The following is a 22,733-nucleotide window of genomic DNA, read 5'->3' on the forward strand; positions in this document are numbered from 1 at the left end:
ATTCAAAGTTTGCCATTTCAATCAGTTGCTATAGCGCCCCCCTTTGGCCAATTGATGTAATATTGCTTCATTCACATCCTCCCATGACCCTCTACCACTGTGCCAAATTTCACATGGATTGACCAAGTCAGTGAGGAGAAAAACGTGGAACAGACACACCCACAGACAGAGTTTTTGTCATTATGTAGTAAGATTGTGGTAAAAAAAAAAATGGAGAGCTGCAGATCATTCAGTCACGGCTTTGTTAAGGTGCTGTAGTTAAAGAGACATCTGCACACTCACCCTGCAAAGGTCTTCTTTGTTTTTTATTCTTAATTTCTCATGCATCAAATATTCTACATTATTCTCCCAGTGTCTTGTATGTGTTGAATTTAGTGCTGACATTAAGATGCCATCATTCATTTTCTTTGATGGTTCTGGGTGTCATCACACACGGTGACAACATTAAGTTTAATATACTGAATTTCATGCGGGTCATGTAAACAGCATAATCCGTTTGGATGTTGTAAATTAGGCCTTTTTCTAAATGTAGCATTTTCTGATTAAGATGTGGGATATGCCTGTGTTGTTTGGGTTGTGGAGTTGTTGTTCTTTAGACATGTAAACAGTACATTTGGTATGAGTGGTTTTTCTGTCGCGTGGCCTCTTGCCTGTTTACAGTCAACTATGTGTGTTGTACACGAGCCAACTAGTGAGCCGTTTGCAGGGCTGTAGAGATATAGAGATGTCTGCACAAAAGAACAGCCCCGATTTCAGGTCTGTATTAAAAACACACCTTCTTTTTAACAATATGAAAGGCTTGGATATCAGCAGATTGTTGTATATGCACAAATATCACAATGCTGACCTTTTCAAAAAGGTTGTTGAAGGAACGAAAGAGGGAGGCCGAACAAGTCCACCAAGTAGAATGAATGCCTTGCGATTGTACACCTCTGTGAGCCAGTCAAAATGCAGTTACAGTTTATGACCATGTCTGTGAAAACATGAACGCTTCACACACATCTCCAACCCAGCAGCACAGAAGATCTGTACAGTCAGCACAGTTTCAAGGGGACATCCAAGATTAGTGTCACCATTTCAGTACCTAACTAAATGTCTCCCCTTCTGTTCCTGAAAAGTGACGCTGAGTAATGGCCAGAACATAATGATGTCACAGTGAAGTTGACCTTTGACCTTTTGGATAAACACAGTCATTATATGTCATAATTTTATTGTATTGGTCATTCCTGTGAAATTTTGTCACAATTAGCTTATGAGTTAAGGCCAAAATCTGGTTTTGTTAGGTCATGGTGACCTTGACCTTTGACCTTTGACCACAAAATTCTGATCAGTACATTCTTGAGTCCAAAGGTGCATCTCAAGCTTCTTAATTGTCATTTCCTCACTCCTTGATCCCTGCTTGAACCGGAAATTGTTCTGGTGCACCAAATTGAAGAAAGCAGGTTATTCATGTGCAGGTGTTTGTAGGGCAGAGAGAAAATATCCTAGTGATGCTCTGGCAGTGAAAACTTTGTGCCTAACACGAGCACAGTGCACATGTGTGCGGACATACACTCCATCAAATGTCTCTACAGCTGTTAAAGCCAATTAGGCTGATCCAGCTATGATAAGCTGTCGCTGTCATCAAAATCGGACGTTGCTTCATGTGACGCTTTAGAGAGAATGTTATCTAATTCCTCTAAAAACATATTTCCTCAATTCCTCTCTCCTTCCATGCTTCCCTTGTGTCTCTCCAAGTATCCCTGGTGGGAGGGACAAAGATCCAAGGAAAAGACCTCAAGGCCTTCTTGAGGCCATGTTACCTTGAACTGTGACCACCAAAATCTGATTAGTTCAACCTTGATTACAAGTGGACATTTGTGCCAAATTCAAAGAGATTCCCTTTCGGCATTTTTGCTCATGAGAATGGGACAGACAGACGGACCGACAATCAACCAGAAAACACAATGTCTCCAGCCAACAGCTGCCGCTGGTGCAAAAGCAGCTAGAGGAGTTCCACCTCTCCATATTTTGACGGAATAAACAGCATGTTAGGGCACTTTAATCAGAGTGTGCACAACTGTATGTAAACAGGAATATTGGTGCAATATTCATTTTCAATTAGCCAAGTAAATGGTTTAGTAGGAATATTGTCCTTTTTGGAATAAGGGCAAAAAATCGAATATTTTGTGCATGTAAACATAGTCAGTGTCACTCATTCTGAAAGGTACCTGAGGATTTCTTAGCAGTGACAACATCGCAGCGGCTGATATAGTTTTTACTTTGTGAGACTGTGTGTGTTTCTCTGTCTGTCTGTGGAAAGATTTTGTCAACATGACAACATCATGATATCTACTCCACCCATCTCCTATATAAATGTAGGTGGAATGCCTTTGATATCTTGTAACTTAATATAGTGGAGGAGCTGACAACTACAGTTGTGTTACAGATTCTCAAAAGTTTTAAAAAGCATTTTTCAGACACAAAAAGTGTTTTTATGCAAATATATTTATAGAAATAAGTATTATTTTATTTTATCATTTATGAACTGTGAAATAAAAGTTTGATGGATAAGCATAATGCAGTGCAACAGAAAAATACCTTTTTGAACCTTAAATATTCAGAGTCTCTGTATTCACTTTTGAGGCTATAGTTATATAAAGTGGACTGCTACTGAGAGGGATTTCTAATGGCTGACCCAGCTGAAGAAATTTAAGAATATTATTGGCATGCATGTCAATAAGATGACATCCTTGTTTTTACATCGACCAGCCACTGAAATGCTGGTTGTAGCTTCAGATTTGTTCCAGCAGGGAGCAGCAGAGCTTTAAAATGGCTCCAGTCAGCGCTGTGCTGTAACATCTCTCCTGCAGGCTGAAAAATCTCCCCAAACTAACTGTGTTTGTAAAGTTCCTTTGGTTTCAGAGCATAAAGAATAAAAGATTTTGCATCCATCAAAAAAATACCATTTTGATTATATTATATCATTATATCGTGATAATCTAACACAAACTATCAAAAATAAACATTATTGTTCTGTTTTTGTTGAAACAGTCACTGTGCAGAGATAAACAGGCACAGACACCATGAACACCTCATCACTTTCTACTGCTGCCTTTGATTTTAACTGAATGTTTACCAGGTGGCTTCTCAGGGTGGAGAGAACTCCCTGTGCGGGCTCCCTGGGGCCGCCAACCTTTTAAACTTCTGAAGCCCTGTGGATGCATGACAAGTAAACAGGCCTACATCTGTCAGCAACAGTAATCCCCTCATGGGTTGAGAAAGGCCATTGCCAGTATAAAATGTCCCCATGTAGAGGTCATGGCTCCTGCTGCAGTCGGCGGCATGGGTCCATCATTTTATGGAGTGGTCGGACACAGGGGAGTAATTTACAGAGGGGACCCAGGGGACATGTCCCTTGCACTTTTTTCAGAAGTGGTTACAGTGTCTATTATGTCTAGTTTGAATATTATAAGAAAAGATACACATCATGAAATCTTGACTTCCATAGAGTTAAAAGGAAAAAAAAAGTTTTATTTGTATGTACTTTGTTACATATTAAGATGGAGAATGCATTTTACTCACTTTACACATTTTGCTTTTCGGCACCATCTTTACTGTTTTTGTGCAAACTTTCTTAATCCATGTGACGCCCTGAGCTGTGCCAACATATCATCATATATTTCTTTTAAGTAAAGCTAACTACGCTGGGCTAATTTCCATGACAGCTTTATATTCAAAAGCCTCTAGACTTTAGTTTCACAATAAATACATGTTTTTTGATATCCATATTGCTTGGTGTAGGGCAGACATCCAAACACCTTTGGTGAAAATTTGGATCAATTCCAAACAATACAGGGAAAATTATAAGAAATTAAGTCGGTCCCCGCACCATCTCCAAGTGTTTTTAGTCTGTACATTTTTGCCTATGGGATGAATCAATATATTGATCAGTCTTACTACTTTTTGCAGTATTTTTCTGTATAAAATATGTTTGTTACAACCAAGGGACATACAATATCAAATAATGTTCTACCTCAGGTTGGAGTATCTGAAAAACCAAAGCCCTTTTGAGGATTTGTGCCTGTACTAGCTGTGCCTCAGACTGAAAGCTTTAGATTTATTTGGTATATTATACACAAAAACTTTTTTTATGCATTTCCGTGCATCTACTTCTGGTTAATTGTGGACCTAGTATGTTATGTCAGTCCTTACCTCAGCTGTCAAATGAGTGGAGAACATATATGAACAGACATAATCTAAATGTTATATGTCCAAGAGGTTAGGTTATTTCCCTTGAAATTGCTAGTGGCCTAAATTCACAATTGAGGTTTATAGCCCAAATGTCAACTGCCATGGACACGTAGTTTCTGTATCACCGGTAGAAACCAGTCCAAACTTCACTAGAAGTCAGAGGTGGGACTAAGTCATTCCTTTGCAAGTCACAACTAAGTCTTTGCTCTCAAGTCCCAAGTCAAGACAGGCAATTTTTTTTCTTCACATTATTAATCTGTTGTTAGAATGGCATTACATTGGGTGAAGAGTGCATTATGACTTGTTAAGGACTCAGGGTGAAGTCCCAAGTCCTTAACAAGTCATAATGCGCTCTTCACCCAATGTAATGCCATTCTAACAACAGATTAATAATGTGAAAAAAATAACAAAAATCTTGAATGCTTCTAAAATTGCATATTAATTTGTTAAAACAAGTTATTGGAAGTGTCTCTGGCAACAAAATCATCTTTGATGTCATTTTTTTCCATTTGGTGACTAACATAATGTTAGTTCTTTATGATTCTCTTCTGCAACTTGATTGGATGCTGTTGGATTAGTTCAAACAAAGTGGATCATCTGGGGAATGAAGTGTCGACTTGTTAGGAATGAACAGTGTTATTGTTTATTATCTGAAGTGAATTCATTGATGACATACTTTTCAAATAATACACTTTTTTGTGCTTAGGGGAAGGTATCAAGTATTTTCAAATCAAAAGGCTCAGGTCCAAGTGAAGTCACAAGTCACTGATGTTAAAGTCCAAGTCAAGTTTCAAGTCGTTTTTGATTTTGTCTATTCTGAAGTCATCAAATCTGTGACTTGAGTGTGATTTGAGTCAAAGTCATGTGAATCAAATCCACACCTCTGCCAGAAGTATAAAAATGCCATTTGCCAGGTAAAGAACATTCAAGATTTATGTGACATGTTGGCTGAAAATGAGTTAAACATATCAAATGGAAGCTCTCGATGAGCTCTTTCTACTGCCAAAAGGCTTCTAAAGACATTCTGGAATCATTAACCAAAAACCAATTCATCACCAATTTAACACTGACCACAATGAACTATAATATTTTTTTCAATAAATGTCAACATATTAAGAATATTGTCATTTTTAATATTAAAGATAAAAAGTCAAACAAAGTTGAGGGACAATATGGTCCATTTTTGTTTTGGCTGTCCTGCCAGTGGCGTAAATATCGACGGTGCAACCGGGGCCCAGACGCCGTCAGGGGCCCATGAAGGAAAGGAAAAAAAAAAAAAAAAAAAAAAAAGCAGCTGTCCAGAATTGCCACTCCATGCTATCCACCCGGGTACACTGACACACTTCACCAGGACACACGGCGCCTCGCGGACCACTACAGCAGGGATTTATCCTCAAGTTTCCCCGACCAACTCCTTGCATTCAGAGCCTGCTTTAAGTCTGAAATAGCAAAAGACCCAACTGTGAACGATCTGGCTAAGATGCTAATTGTGGAAAACAGCACCATGGCAGCATCATTTACTGATGTTTGCACTGCATTACTGTTATATCTCACCATAACTGTCACTGTCGCGACTGCAGAGCACTCATTCTCCAAGCCTAAGTTGATAAAGACTTATTTAAGGAGCAGCATGGGACAAGAAAGACGGCCGAATTCAAAAAGAATGAACTGTGGCCGCTGATAGCACCTTGAATTGCACTTCACTTGCACCCGCAGTTTGCTCCGTCTTAACGTCCTATTCACAAAGGATATTGCGCTAATGATATAGTACCAGCGCAAACACGCCCACAAAGTTTGGCAGCTGAGTGCAGTTTGCCCCTGGGTTGAGGCTGTGGATTTGACCAAGTTTGACCACTTTATCACTATTCCCTCTCACTTGGAGCTGTTTTTCGTTATCTTTTGAATTTAATATGAATTATGGAACCATTTTTGTTCACGTTTGTTTCCCCCGTTTTGTAAAATAAATTATTGAAAGTTGCTTTTGAAGTGTCAGACAGAAGTGCGTTTTGAGAACGACCGCAGACTGTCACCTGTTCAACGCATCAGTATCTTCGGATACCATTAAAGTAGTAATGATTATAATAATAATATCAAAATATTATTTACAGACTGATTTAACAAACGATCACTGCTGCCACGATCACTGGAAAGTCTGGGCGAGAGGCTTCCACAGAGGAGCACCCAGTTTGCACCAGCTTTCTAAAGACGTTATTTAGCCTACTTCACTCAAACTGCGTGTGGCTATTAGCCTCAGTAACCTCATATGTTGGAAAAATGTGCACCTACTGTCTGTAACCCTTGTCTGGGTTGATTCCTAGTTTTCGCCACCCTTAAAATAAATGCTCTCTTTAGAAAATGAAAAGCATTCTTTATTGGATTTGATCTATTACATACAATCCTATAGTTCACGGTAGTTTGAGCCCAGGTCAGGACAGGCTGTTAGATAAGTGCTGATATGGAGCTTCGGCCGCTGTCCTTGGTGCTGAAAGGCTGGTTTGCAGGATGAGTGTGTGGCCAGTCACATGTAACGTTAGCCTACATGGTGACAATAGCAGTTCTCTCGAGTGGCTGTGCGTGTGTGTGTCCAAGCGTGTGTGTGTGTGTGTGTGTGTGTGTGTTTGCGTGCGCACGAGCATGCGCTTGTGTTTAGGGCGGGGGTGGGGGGCACAAAAAAAATATTTGCACCGGGGCCTATCACCATGATGTTACGCTACTGTGTCCTGCATAGTTGGTCAAATGTCACTTACACCCCTCTGGTTCTCTCCCCTGGGCCTTGAAACCTTGAGCACAAGAGCACAGATGTCGAAATGCGAGCTCACCTTGGAGATCGTTTTTTTTCCTGAAGTCATCAAGGCACTGAAGGTTCCCTGGGTTCTCTAGTGCCAACTTGTTGTTGAGGTACCAGAACAGGAGGGTCATGAGGATGATGAAGAGTCCGATGGCAGTCAGAAACCCCAGCACCTCTGGAGAGACTGAGACATGGGAAGTCGAGTTAAAGTTGCTGCTGTTAAATATCGGTACGCTATAGTCAAAGAAACGCTACACACTGGCTTATAATTTAGTTAACAAATTAGACCATGGCAAAGTGCATTCCCTAAATAATTCACTATTATTTTAATTTGTAGGAGAAAAGTTGTGTAAAGTAAGCTAACATGAAAATGACAGTTGGCAGTAAAACTTCTGGTACTGACACTGCAGACTGTAGTAACCAAAATGGCTTCTTTTGGCATAACAGTAATGTGATCAAGATTTTATTAACTCGGTGTGGTTGGTTTGTGTTCAAAGGCAGAATGATGCACCTTTACAATATAATGAATGCTTTTCATGCAAAACTCAAATTCATGTTAAAGGAACATTTCACCCCCAAATTTACCTGTAGTGCTGTTTATCAGTCTAGATTGCTTTGGTGAGAGTTGCAGAGTGTTGGAGATATCGACCGTAGAGATGTCTGCCTTCTCTTCAGCACAATGGAAGTAGAAGACACTCAGCTCGTGGTACAAAAAAAGCCAATTAAAAAACTTAACAGCAATGTCTCTTTCCAGAAATCATGACCCAGTTACTCAAGATAATCCACAGACCTTGTTGTGAGCAGTTTCATGTAGGAACTATTTTCTTTCTACTGAACTACACCCACCAACATCACTGTGCAGAGGGAAGCGTGCATCTACTCACGGACGAGAGGCTGGTGACAGCGAGAGATACAAACATTAATGACATCTCCCTCAGCTAAACTATAATGTTAGCTACAGTGGTGCTATGTGAGCTAGCAGAAGATGCGTGCTTCCATCTGCAAGGTGATACGATTGGCAGGTGTAGTTCGGCAGAAAGAAAAAAGTTCCTACATGAAACTGCTCACAACAGGGTCTTAGGATTTTCTTATGTAACCAGGTCATGCTTTCTGTAAAGAGGTATTACTGCTGAGTTTTATATATATGTATGTTTTTGGCGCTTTGAGCACCACAAGTCGAGTGCCATCTAGTTCTATAATAATGGAGAGAAGGCAGACATCTGTACAGTTGATATCTCCAACACTCTGCAACTCACACCAAATCAATCTAGATTGCTGAAAAGCACTACAGGTAAGAGGAAAAACATGTATTTTTCATTTGGGGATGAACTGTCCCTTTAAATAAAGTCATGTCATCCATTTTCTACAAACATTAGTTCAACATGGAGAGAGACAGAGGCGGGTAGATTGAAAGGGGCCAGGGGAGGCAGCAACACAGAGAGAGACAGAGAGAGGTTGTGTCACTGTAGAGACACAACTGGTTTGTTGCCATAGCAACAGGTTCAGGTGCAGCGTCACTCCAGACTCCAGACACACAGGCAAGTCATAACTCATTAAACACCGACTGCCACACATCAGCGGATACAGTTTGGTCTGGATACAAACATCATCAGATATGCAGAATTAAGCAGAATTAACTTTGTTGATAACTCAATCTGAGGGAGTTTATGACAGATGACAGCCAGCTGTATAACCCTCCTCCTTATATTTGACCTTCCACCACCTTCATGGAGGTGCTGGTGTATGTCATCATCAAGTGTGGTCACAGGGGAGACATCCTGTCTTAGTTCTGTCTCTGTTCTTTTCTCTGGTAGTAGATCAACCCTGTGACATCCAAATGAGCTTAACATCTTTGTCCTCAACCACTGCCAACTATTAAATGTCACCCTTTCAAATATAAAATACTAACCCACCATAATTGAGTAGACATTTTTCACTTCATAGACCTCTGCAAAAGTCCAGGAGTAATCAGCCTTTAATTCCAGTGATTGACTGTCACCTCCTGCAGGGAGTTCAGGAAATTAATTTGACATTTTACACTGGAAAAATAATGCACTGCAATCAGGGACACAGAGGATGAGCGGGTCACTAGGAAAAAACTGCTCAATAAAGCCACTTCGAGGGAAATTCCTACTCTTTTATATTATAATGACAACTGGCTGAGGCAAATAATGATAAGAAGAAACACTGAGAACAACATGTTACAGAGGGGTGTAGGGAGTGTAGCATCAGTGTGAACAGCTGTCATGTAAGAGACACCACAGACTGGATCTTGTCTGATGGTTTCAGTAGAATTTGGCAGATCATTTTAATAGCTTAATAGATAAGGTCCTGTCCATAATTCAAGGAGGGAAGTGAGCCCATGCCAAGACACTACCACAGACTATGAGGCAATAACCAGTCTGTGCAGTGGCAGTAAACGCAGCCTAATGCAAAAACAAAACTAGAATTAGCACCTTTCAGTTGTATGCCTCCAAGGCGCTAAGTTGTATGTACGCACCAGTCAAATTGCACTTAAAGTTTACATCCATGTCTGTGAAAACATAGATGCCTTGTACACATCTTACCCCGGCAGCACACAGGATCTATACAATCAGCACAGTTTCAAGGTGGAAAGCCAAGATTAGTGTCACCAGTTCATTACCTGACCAAATGTCTCCCCTTCTATTCCTGAGATATGACATTTAATAATAGCCAGAGTGGCCAAGTGTTTTTGCAGCACATTATGATGTCACAGTGAAGTTGACCTTTGACCTTTTGGATATAAAATGTCATCACTAACATTTCTATGAAATTTTGTCATAAGTAGTATATGAATTATTCAGTTCAAAACACATTTTGTGAGGTCACAATGACCTTGACCTTTGACCTTCAACTACCAAATTCTAATCAGTTCATTGCTGAGGCCACGTGGAAATTTGTGTCAAATTTGAGGAAATTCCCCCTAGAGGTCTTGAGATATCACGTTCACAAGAATAAGACGGTGGGCAGTGACCTTGAACTTTGACCTATGACCACAAAATTCTAGTCAGGTCACATGTCAGGAGTACAAGTAAATGTTTTTGCAAAATTTGAAGAACTGTCCTAAAGGCGTTCTTGAGATATTGTGTTCACAAGAATGGTATGGATGTATGGATGTACAAAATTACCACATTGTGTGTGGTCATGTGGTCAGTAAGGACAATTGGCATCCAGACAGAGGTGCACACAGTGTGTGGTGCCATATGGGTGAAATGGCAAATGCAGTTTCTTCTTCATTAGTATTGCAGGAGTTTGTATTCATGGTGTCACATTAAATGTATGAACACTGCACTCTATCAAACACTGGGCTTGTGATAGAAAAAGCAAGTTTGTGCAGCAGTCTGTATTCTCTTCAGGGTAATGGCAAGAGGGATTTGGATAGTGGTATGCCACAAACAAACTCAGAAAGACCAAGGGAGGGATCCCCCTCCTAGGATGGACAGACATGCAATAGATGTACAGAGTGAAGATAGACAGACAAAGTAAAATTACAGTATGGACAATCAGAATAATAAAATGACAGTTAGTAAATATATATGAAGAATATGGATCTGAAACAAGGTAAAAAAAAACAAAAGAAAAAAAACAAGGTGAAAATCAAAGTAACAGAGGCCAAGATTTGGTCATTTTTAGGCACCAGTATGGGCCAACAACCAAGCAGCAAACTCTGAGGCTGAAAACAGAGGTCAACACATAGGCCTACATGCTAATGTCATGAATTGGTTGCCTATAAAAAGTTGTTTGGCCTTTCGTTTGGTTGTACTTAAAGATCCCCTAAGAAGACAGATTCTGTTTTTACATTAATTACATTTTGTTTTTATGGTTTTCAGCCTGATTTTCACTACAGAAATTAATCAGCACACTACAACTGTTGTCATACAGTTGTCCACGGCAGCAGATCGCTCTGTGTGTCTATGGGTCAAAGTGATGGCTGTGATGGGAGAAGTGGTCAACGACATAAAGAAAATCAAACATGCTAGACTTTCTGTGGGAATGTCGTGAGGCGTCCCACATACAGCATCGGTTGTCTACTGTTTCACACTACAGATGAAACCATGGATTACCGCAAAAGACATCATTCAGGTTCCAAGCCCACACTTTACTACGCTATGATAATAACTTTGAAGATAAAAACTGAGTCTGCACATTTGCAACACACCAGCTACAGCTGTATGGTTGCCTTGGATACGAGACAGTAGGTAGTGGTGGATGGTTACAGTTTATTGTGATGACATATCTGGTGGACCTTTGCCAACACAATAAATTTGTGCTGTGGCTTATGTCGTCTGTCACAGTTTTTCCTCTAGATAATAAATTTTGTGGGCTGCTGTGGCCCCAGTGAAACCAGTGACCACGGATGGAAATGCATGGAAATTTGGATATATTTTTACGTACCGTGTTCGTGCTATTAGCTATACTGATAGAGCAACTGAGTATCTGCTGAAACACTGCCTCACTCTGATAGAAAGATTTTCCCCCACTTGCACAAACCACATTAAAGTAGACCTATCATAAAATCAGTATGTCATAGAGTAGGTTCATATTATGTATAACACTTACTGAGAAATGTTGTGACACGTGGTAAGATATTTTTTTATTTGTAATTTTATTTTATGTACTTTGAAAATTTTTTACAATTTGTCTCTTGTTTCGAATTACCACGTTATATCATTCAATCAAAACTACTATGTTTAAACTAGGTATGTCAACGATTGATAGCATAATCAATGTGCTGTGTGCTAAATATAGGCTCTATTTTACAAGTCTTGGTGGTGCTTGTTGGAGTCGGCGTTGGATGGTGGTAGCATGTGACTGCGAGTCACTCATCAAGGTGTGGAAATCGACTCACCAGTCTGTAAACTCTCCTTCTGCAGACTTTCAGCTAGCTAGCTGCTAGATTGCCAGGTCGAGGTTTTCAAATGTAAACATCAGTAAACATCGAGGAAGGATGGAGAAGAATAAGCACTAGCATCCTTATAACCATAGTACAGGCGCTGGAAATAAACTGGACGACCTCCATGCCACATCAGTTTCCAATGGGATAACAGTAATTGTAATACCCTTTGATTTACCGAAACTTGGCTAAATCCTGGACAGTGCTATTCAACCAGGAGGCTCCTTTTTCTGTTTGTTTCTGATCCGACAGAGCAGAGGACTCTAGGAGAGATGGGGATGAATTGTGTGCTAGGACTGGTATGATAGTGGTAGTGTGAGGTGCTGTCCTGTTCCTGCTGTGGATCATGGCTGTACACCATTCAGAGGCAGCAGCAGAGCGGTGTCGTGTTGGGGTCAGGATGTGTGAACAGTTAAATGATTCCACAACCAGAAACCCTGGATTACCAGAACCATCTGGAAACATGGACCATTATGGTGCAGCAGCCATCAATGTAAGATGATGCAATAAAAGGACTAAATTACAGTGTACCAGTCAAAGGAGCTGATGGGATCACATTTCACTGGAGTTGTATGTTGTGTAATTGAATGTGACAGTTAAATGATTGACTGACTGACGTAGCTGATATGTTGTGACAACGCTGTGGTTAACATGTGGTTATGTTTAGGCACAAAACCACTTAGGGAACGTCGCAAAAAGATTTTGTTTTAGCTTAAAATACTGGTTTGGTCATCAAGAATATGGCTGGAAATGTCCTGAACTCTTGTTAAAAAAATACCTCATATACATTTAATATGATGTATATCACTTTAGAGATGTTGATATGATATGTATGAAATGTGCAAATGTAACATATTTTGGTTTAAAGAAACATACAATGCCAACATTTTCTTCTGTCCACTGAGCAGGCGCCGAACTCCAAGAACATTGGATCCTACAACTCCCATAGCGCAGCCAATGGCATCATTTAGTCTGATGCTCCCTGCCTGATAAATATGTCCACATCTTTCAAACACAATGCCTGCAGTGGGTGGTGCATGGTTTCTTTTATACGTGTTTAGTCTCCAAGCACAAGCTGAGATAACTGTTATTATGTCACCTGAGTTATTTTCTCAGTCTCTAAAAAGCTCCCTTCAGAATCATAAAATACATTATACAACTGATTTAATACTAATGTGTAGTACTTTTCATGATGTGTGAACTTGACAGTCATGGGTGGAGTGACACAATATAACCCCCAACTCTTTGTAATCTACATAAATCAAGTGTTAACATTAAAATAGTAATATGCCTATATATGTGGTTCCAGATCCTAGACATTAGCGGCAATCAAGAGTGCAAATGTCTTCAAAATTAACTTTACAATAGACTACTGAAGGGTCATGTAAGTGAGAAGGGAGAAGTGAGAAAAGAGATACTAAGAACAAAGGATTTTTTGTGCCATTATAAAGAATACACTGTTCACTCCCAAAATTACCGCTGAGCTCATTTATGATGATGAATTAAGCTCAGCACAACACGGAAATCACTATATAGAGTCCATTTTGTGCAATTAGACCAAATGACTGTCCTGGTACAGATGGAAGATAATGAGCTCATTTGGCAAGAAAGTGTACTTAGATGTCATCTTATTTTCCAATTAAAGATGGTGATGATATTTACTGTTATTTGTAATGCTCATATAATGTCTGCAACAACTAACTGGGCTCATCCAACAGTGTCACTGCCAACTTCACTGTCTTCACTTCTGCATTTGTTTCACTATGCGACTGAAATACGACTGTTACATATTACTGTAAGAGCCAGACTGAGTCTTTCACACCTAAAGAACTGAAAGAATGCTGCTGTGCTCTTATTTCCAGCTCCTGTTTGACTTTTTAAGCTGTGTTTCAGCAAAAAAAGATTGTTTGAGTAATTGTCTGTTAAATGTGCCTGGGCTGTAATGAGCCTGGATTATTGTGAGGAGCCCACAATGTTTGGTCACATGGTGAGGTGGGAAGAGGAGGCGATATCCCACGGGAATGCCTGTCTGCTCGCACTGTACCAGCTTCTCACTGCTGACTGAATTATTCACAGCACAGATGGAGAGGGATCCTGCTCTGTATAATTCCCCAACTGGCCCAAACAGGGAAAACATTATTCAATCACAGAAATCTACAGACAGTTTCTCTCTTTACTTTTAGCTTTCTGACTTAAGACTACAATATATATATTTTTTTGTTTTACTCTTTTAACAGAATCTGTATTCAGACTTCAGTCCCCACTTTTACTCCCCTCACCAAATTTAAACATTGGACACGATGCTGAAACTGTAATTAAAGCGCTGTAAAAAAGTGTTGGTTTCTTGTTTCCCTTTTTTAATTTTATGAAACAGAAACTCACTGCTCTTTATCTCAAATGCAAGTAATTAATATAGAGTGTTTAGATTCTCAGCTCCAGAGGACGACTAGGGCCACATATGAGAAATTTATTTGAGTTCTGAAAGTCAAAACTTTGAGATTAAAGTCAGAATTTAGACTTTAATGACAGACTTTTACTCTAAGATTTTTAAACTCAGAATTCTGCCTTAACTCTCAGAACTCAAATACATTTTCATGTGGCGCTAATCGTCTTCCATACTTACCTTAGGTCAAGTTGCTTTTTATTCAGTATTCAAATCTGCAGCCACTAGCAGGAACTACTCATCCTGATAATAAGTAAAATAAGACTCATATAATTAATGAAACTAGAGTAATACATAATCTTGATTTTTTTTAAAAAAATCCATGTAAGGTTTTTGACTATAAACTAACAACGGAAACAAATGGCAGACGTTATTGCACAGCCTGTGTTCAGTCTTAGCTGATAGACTTATTTAACCAAATGTATTCCATTAAAATACAGACAATAGTCCTTAGATAATGTGTGGGGGACTGAATGATGACTCACAGGAAGATTAAATAATAACAGACTTTGTTATACAAGAAGCTCACAGACCAATAATGTGGGAAAGCAACCTTGTAGTTGTTACAGGATGTACCACACACTTCTGTAGAAGTCTTCAAAGTTTTTTGGAGTGGATTTGGAAGTAAGAACCAAACATGAGACAAGATGTATCAAACTCTATTTTCAAGACAGAGATATTTGGGATTCACTACAGCATAATAGCTCCTCTTCAAATCATATGTGGAGATAAGACTGAATATGAAAACTAGGACAACATTTTGTCTGTAGCCTGCACAGTTTTGCTCAATGATAACCTAAAAGTGTTTCTGATGCAAGTACAAATATAACAGGGAATCTGTTATGCTCACATGCTAATGTTAGCTGCTGTTAACTGCTGAATGAGGGGCTGTCGCCACGCGTCGGCTCGCGTTCTCCGGTTTGGAGGGTGTGTTCTGTGCTACCATGTGTGTGCTGCTGGGTTGCTAACAGAAGTCTGTAGCTGTGCGGCAGCTCGTTCTTAAGCTTGGGGGTTATGTATGTTACTTTGAAACTGGGTAAGCTGCTAACAAGAGTCTGTGGCTGTATGGCAACTCGTTCTTTTGTTCAGAGTGTGCGACTGGGTTAGCTGCTAAAAAAAAGTCTGTCCCCTCCCAGCAGCTCATTCCTCATTTTAGCTTCTTTAGTTGACATGTCCCATGCATGTCAGAGCAGAGAATAATGCTCATTTTGTCACGATTTTGAAACCTAATTCTATATAATTTTATATATTTTTTTAATCATTTAAATTTGGCTTATGACACTTTCTTTGTAGTGTTTAGTCCAGTTTATTGTCCTCACATGGTCTGTACACCTGTAATCACTCTGACTGAAATGCTTGGGGGCGGCAGTAGCTCAGTCCATAGGGACTTGGGTTGGGAACCGGAGGGTCGCCTGTTCAAGTCCCCGTCCGGACCAAAATATGGAGCGTGGACTGGTAGCTGGAGAGGTGCCAGTTCACCTCCTGGGCACTGCCGAGGTGCCCCTGAGCAAGGCACTGAACCCCCCAACCGCTCAGAGCGCCTGTCATGGGCAGCCCACTCTGACATCTCTCCACTTAGTGCATGTATAGGTCCTGTTTGTGCATGTGTGTGTTCGGACCTGTGTGTAATTGACAAACAGAGTGAAAAATTGAATTTCCCCTCGGGGATTAATAAAGTATATTCAATTCAATTCAATTTAAGACCCCCTGCCGAAAAAGCCCAGTCAGCTCTGATTGGTCAGTGTTTGCAAGTTCTCTGCATCTTGGTGTCTCTGCACCATCACTACAGTCAGGGAATGCTTGTAACAGAGTTTAGTGGCACTTCTACACTAAAAAATCACCTATAAAAGCTACCGGACCGATTCAGCAGGAATATGATCCGAAATCAGGGAGAAATTAACAACATCAGCAACCAAGATAATGTTTCCCTATTGCTAGCATGCAGCTACATGTAGCAGTGTGCCTGCATCGCGCAAATGACTGTAACAGAGAATAGCACCACTTTGTATTGTGAAAAATCAAACCTAAATCTTCTCAGCCGTACATGTTCCAGCAGGATTATGGTCTGAAATCGCGAGAAATTAACAACATCAGCCACCACGATTGCACATTTCTCTGACCTTAGTATGTAGCTGCATGTAGCATGTCATGTAAACACTTGCAGTAATGTCAGTGGTGGTCCTAGCACATTCCTAGGTGTGGACATGTTACAAAAATCATATAAATCAATAATAAATGAAAAAAGAATTACAAATGAACTTGTTCTGAGATATATGACATTGTGAAATAATAATAAAATGTACAAATTAACTTTCTAATTTAACGGGGATGCCCCGATTTTGGAACTCTGGGCTGACAGCAATGATTAAAATAACAATTTCGCCAATAGCCGATACCCATGTTTTTATATTGGTATTTATTCTTCTTTTGTGCCAAGGAAACACAGAAATCTACACTGTAAAAAAAAAATTAACAGTTTTAAAGTCATTCAGTCCTTCATTACAATACCTTTGAATGAGCACAGGAACCCAGAAAAAAAACATCTCTCTATTATTTAGTAGGCCCTGCTATGTAGTTATGTAGTTGTGGCTTTATGTAATATTTCAAAATCGTAATAGTATTAGTAAAAAATAGAAAAAGATAAACATTTAGATTTTTATGAATGATGGCGCTCTTAGCATTTGCCTGTACTGCCTATGCCACGGGCCGGCACTGAGTAACGTGTCTGGAGCAGATGGTTATATAAAGAAATCCAGAACAAGCTGACGTCAGCTTGTAGCCAAAGTCCAAAAAAAGGTTGGAAACAGAGTATTTGGTCTGAAGCCTGAGGTTCTTGCTCATAGAGGTTACTTTTACATACATTTACCTCATTATCTTAAACTTTGGCCACACTTAACATCAACATGTGACACTGTAACATTATATATATGACAGAAAAGAAGTAAAAGCATAATAGGTCCCCTTTGCAACAAGAAATGTCCTTGCTGATGACAGGATACTGAATGCTTGGTGTATGTTCATGGATGCATACAATATTCTTCAAAAATAAGAGATGCTGAGTATAATACAGGCTCATTCATTGTCAGTGCAGGCACTTTAGGTTGATATTAACATGTTAAGTTAGAAAGTGGATGAGAAAGACAATGTTTACTGAACGTTGTCTCACTTGGTTCTATGCAAGATATTGAAAAATTTGTGACTTTTATTTTGACATTGCTGAATGACAGGAAGTAGTGTCATGTATTTATAGGGCAATTACAAGACTGTCCAATCACCAGCCGCAGTCCAAGGACATAATGACTCTTCCTTGTGTTTCACAAATGGAAGGTGTGTAAGTCATTGAAAGGTTTCCGCACTGCGCACCATAAAAAATGACATCCTGACCCAACCAATCAGATGGAGGTGGTCCTATTCCTTGAATGGGTTACCTTGACTGGATCTGACAATCATCATGTTGGTCTAAAATGAAACTGTACATCTTTAGTTAGAGCCAACAAAGAGCGTGTTTATAATTTCACCATCATAATCCACGCTGCATACATTTCCCCCAATGCATGGGAGCACTTAGAGATCCCCCAGGAGGAGCAAGAGGACGTTGCTGGGGAAAAGGACATCTGGGCTGCTCAGCTGACCCTGTTGCCATGGCGACCTGACTCAGGTATGTGGCTAAAAGGAATGGATGGATGGATGGCTGATGATGGTGTGCTGATGCTAGGCTCCTAAAATTGTCAATAATGTTTAGGTTATGTGTTATGGGAGGTATTTGATAGTATTTTCATATGGATATTATACAGTCGGTGTACAATGTGGAAAACTAATGTAAATGTGCTTAAGTCTAAAATTCTGAAAGTGCTTAATTGTCACTATTGAAAAATATTGTTGGTATTTTTGTTCATTGTGCACGCCTCTGTTGTCTTTCTTTGGTTCTGTCCGCATGGAAACAGTTGCCATGTTGAATGTCAAAAAGCACAAAACCATCTCAAAACCACAAATTCACCCACACACTCCACAGGCAGTCCATAAGCACTCTAAACAGCACTCCCGTACACACTCCTACGCTTGTTCATACAATGCCCCGAAGCCCAGTACCTACTGTGTAGCCACAAACCTGTCCACACACATGAACACACACACATGCACAGCTCTGGAATCTTCAACAATCACAAAACAAATGGAATAACCCAAATTATTGGACGTGCACAGCCTTACACAACCAGACCACTCACCTGGCTCGTACACTGTGATAAGCCCCCTCTCAATCTACTTGTGCATTTATGAAGAGTCATCTCCATCCAGAAATATGAATCCTGCCACAGCAAAGAGAGCCACTGAGTGCTCTGACTCAACATGCAAAATTATAATTATTCTAACCTGCCTGATTAGTTAAAAGCTTGTCATTTTAAAACGTTACAGCTGCGCACCATCCTGACCTTTAATACATGTAGTTACATAAGAAATCAGTCACGTCTCAGATAACATGCACTTATATGTAAATGTAGCAAGCTATAACTTTAGAATCACCCATACAGTGGAATGAGCTTATCTATATAGGTTTTCTTTACTAAATTAATTAACATATATCCACAATGATGCCACGATAACACTTGAGATTACAGCCTGCGAATGACACTGTAATTATTTAGCATAATCAGGATGTCAATAAATACCTACACGGCACAAGGAAAAGATGTCATAAATTACAGTGTAAGTACTTAACAATTACTGCGCCCCATAATTGGTCCTCGGTAACACAACCAGAGGAATGTATCAAAACAGGTTAACAGTGCCGATACAATAAGATTAGTCAGGGTATTCTCTATTATTACTGTTGTTATTATTTAAAAAAAAATGACATGGTAAAATGATTTAAAGCACAAAGTATTTTTGCTGTGGAGAGGTCGTACCTTTATAGTTAGAGCTATGAAATAGTTCCAGTATGTTCTTAAAATGATGGTAACATACTGGGGAACAGTAATGTAGTTTTGGGGTCCCGTGGATGATCTACAGTACCTGACAATCAAAAGGTGGTTTGGTTTTGGTTAGATGCTGAAAATAAGTTCTGTGGTTAACGCAACATTTTCAAGTTTTGTTCTACGACGTAGAATACATCCGTAAATACCTCACTTGTGAATTTTGAAGCTTTGGGGTGTCTTTAAAAAGGCAGTGGCTACCAAGTGGCTAAATGACACAAGAGTACATCATGCTGAACACAGCTTTACAGCCTCGTGATGTTGTGGTGGTGACACTGAAGTCATGCAATGGTGGTATAGTTCATTTATAGCCTGACATTTGCTTCTTACGTCTGGTGACTGCATTTATGTTTGAAAAATCATCAAAGTGATGTTGAGTTGTGAAAAATTTCTTGCTGAACAAAACGTGTAAGTATCATAAACGTGTGTTTGCCACAGAGCTTATTTTCTGCAATAATCCAAAAGCCAATGGAAAAATCCCATAGGCTTTTTAATGAGGGAACCAGGGCAATGCTAACTTCCACATCAGCCTTAAAAAAGAAAAAAAGAAAAATCATGCAGTACTTCGGGGAGATATTTCCGCTCTTCAGGCATGTGCACATCAACACTCAATATGTCATCTTTTATGTTAAAGGGACAGTTCACCCCAAATCAAAGTACGTATTTTCTCGGTTACCTGTAGTGTTAATTATCAGTATAGATAGCTGAGTGTTGGAGATATTGGCCATAGAGATGTCTGCCTTATCCCCGGTATAATGGAACTAGATGTCACTCGGCTTGTGGTGCTAAAAGTGCCAAAAAATACATTTGAAAACTGAACAGCAATGTCTCTTCCCAGAAATCATGACCCAGTTACTCAAGATGATCCACAGACTTTGTTGTGGGTAGTTTGATGTAGGAACTATTTTCTTTCTACCGAACTACACCCTCAAACCATATCACTGTGCAGAAGGAAGCATACATCTACTGCTAGCTCACCTAATGCGACAGAGACAGCTCAGCCAAGGAGGACGCCATTAATGTTTATGTGTGTTTACATTTAATGTGATACAGTTGGCAGATGTAGTTTAAGTAGAAGGAAAATAGTTCCTACATGAAACTGCTCACAACAGGCTCTGTGGATTATCTCGAGTGACGTGGTCATGACTTCTGGATAGAGACATTGCTGTTGAGTTTTTCAAATGTATTTTTTGTCACTTTGAGCACCACAAGCTGAGTGCCATCGGCAGACATCTCTACGGCTGGTATCGCCAACACTCGGCAACTCACACCCAAACTATATAGATAAACAATAAAGGCCTAGAGTAGAGCCGCTGTTCCTTCATGAAACGGGTTACTTGAGGTGGTTTGGGCATCTGATCAGGATGCCTCCAGGGTGCCTCCCGCTGGAGGTGTTTCAAGCACGTCCCACTGGTAGGAGGCCCCAGGGCAGACCCCAAAGACACTGGAGGAATTATATATCTCACCTGGCCTGCGAACACCTTGGGGTCTCCGAGGAGGAGATGCAAAGTGTTGCTGGGGAGAGGGATGTCTGGGGTGCTTTGCTTGGCCTGCTGCCCCCATGACCCGGCCCCGAATAAGCGGATGAAAAAAAAAAAATGGATGGAGAAGGCAGACATCGCTATGGCTGATATTTCCAACACTCGGCAGCTAGCAGCAAAACTATCTAGACTGATAAACAGCACTATAGGTGAGAGGAAAAATATGTATTTTTGATTTTAGGGTGGACTGTTCCTTTAAACCTTACAACAAAGTTTTGTTTTTTAAGTGCTTTTGTTATTGTTAAAGGACGTAATAGGCAAAACCTGTTATTTCCCTGTCTGTTCCCTGAAAGACACTGAAATAGCCCCAGTCTCCCTGACAACAGCAGAAACAAACTAACAAATACGTGCACATGGAAAAAAAAGCAGTCTTTCATACCTAAAAGTTTCTTTGTTTCATCTGCTCTTACTTAAGAGAATATGACTCAAATTTAAGTGCTTGCAAAGTTAATTGAAACATTATCAGTTGACAGTCGTAGCAAAACAATGAACAGCAGTGAGCACATACAACAAAGCAAGTCTCAAACAAACAGCACAGCCAAGACAGCAGTGAAGACAGCGCAGCCTGAACACAGGGGAACAGCAAAACAAGGACGAGTGTCAGCGGTGACAGTTTCACAGTGATAAATGCTGATGAGGAAGGTGGAGTGTGGGGTCAGAGGTCAACCTCCCAGAGCTCTGATCTGCCCTACCTTTTCTGACGCAGATCAGCTCATGTACTCCACAGTTACGCTCGCCACCTGGAAAGACAATGCAGGTTCAATGAGCCACACTGTGATGGAGGGAACGGAAGACAGCGCATGGAAACATTAAAAAAAATGTTGCAACATTTAGACAAATTCCCAGAAGAGGACAAGAACAACACAGAGAGAAGACACTGATGGAGACTGGATGGCAACAGTCTGATGTGGGTGTACAAGCTGCTCCAGTTTAAAATAAGAAACACTACAGACATTTATTCAAACAGTCTGTTCATGATTGTGGACTAAAATGTGTCTCTCTTTGCTGAGTTTTATTGTTTTACTTAACTAGATAACTAGAGAGCTCTAAATGCCCACATAAGGTCCTAAAATTCTTTTAACATTAGCTGATGACAGCAAGCTGACAGCTCCGGCTCCATTAGTGTTCTTCTGTGGGCAGAGGAGCTTTGCATGATTGAAGGCTGCTGCGGTTTTTATCCACAAATACTGTGATACGCAGTCCCTGCTCACAGGCTGAGGACGTGCTATGTGCTTATGTGGAGCCTGTAAATCTTGTAAGCCTAACACAATTGAACCAAAATACTCCTCACGCTCATTTACAGTAATAATTACCTGTTGGAGTCTAATTAGGTGTACATAACCTCTTTTTACCCTCTGTGTCAGTTCTTACAGCTTCAGACCTTTCTGTTCAACTCAACTCTAACTAACTTTATTTAACACAACACAGTTCTTCTGTGTGTCAGCATAGCAGAAATTTAGTTGGTAACAATACCAGTGAAACTCCACGTGTCTCAATACACAATCCAATACCACGGTATAAAACAAAAATAAAACAATAAATCCTATGTACTTAGCAGTGTGGGAGGGTAATGCGTTAAAATAATATATTTATATTTATTTATACGTTTTAGCAGTAATGAAGTAATATAATGTATTACCAACAGGATTTGGGGTAATATTATTACATTTACAGTGTAAGGCATTACCACCTGAAATTTACTGTATATTGCCAATGTGCCACCAGGAAAAAACATTCCCCGACCCCGAAGGCTATTGTGTCTTGTCATGGCACTACCTAATTTATACAGTCTTTGGTCACTACAGACTACATTATAGCAGGGTGCCAGTGATGGACACAGCTA

General features: G+C 40.0%; 1 protein-coding gene across 1 annotated transcript in view; it reads right to left on the minus strand.

Annotated features, from left to right (window-relative positions):
- syt14a (synaptotagmin XIVa) overlaps window positions 1-22,733 on the minus strand; it is an 83,243-nt gene that overhangs the window by 34,868 nt on the left and 25,642 nt on the right. The window contains exons 2-3 of the mRNA XM_050062411.1: window positions 21,583-21,630; window positions 7,053-7,205 (exon numbers count right to left, since the gene is read on the minus strand). Coding sequence (XP_049918368.1) covers window positions 7,053-7,205; window positions 21,583-21,630 — 201 coding nt within the window. The remainder of the gene's footprint in view (window positions 1-7,052; window positions 7,206-21,582; window positions 21,631-22,733) is intronic.

This window comes from Epinephelus moara, chromosome 14, assembly GCF_006386435.1.
Source record: "Epinephelus moara isolate mb chromosome 14, YSFRI_EMoa_1.0, whole genome shotgun sequence".
NCBI lineage: Eukaryota > Metazoa > Chordata > Actinopteri > Perciformes > Serranidae > Epinephelus > Epinephelus moara.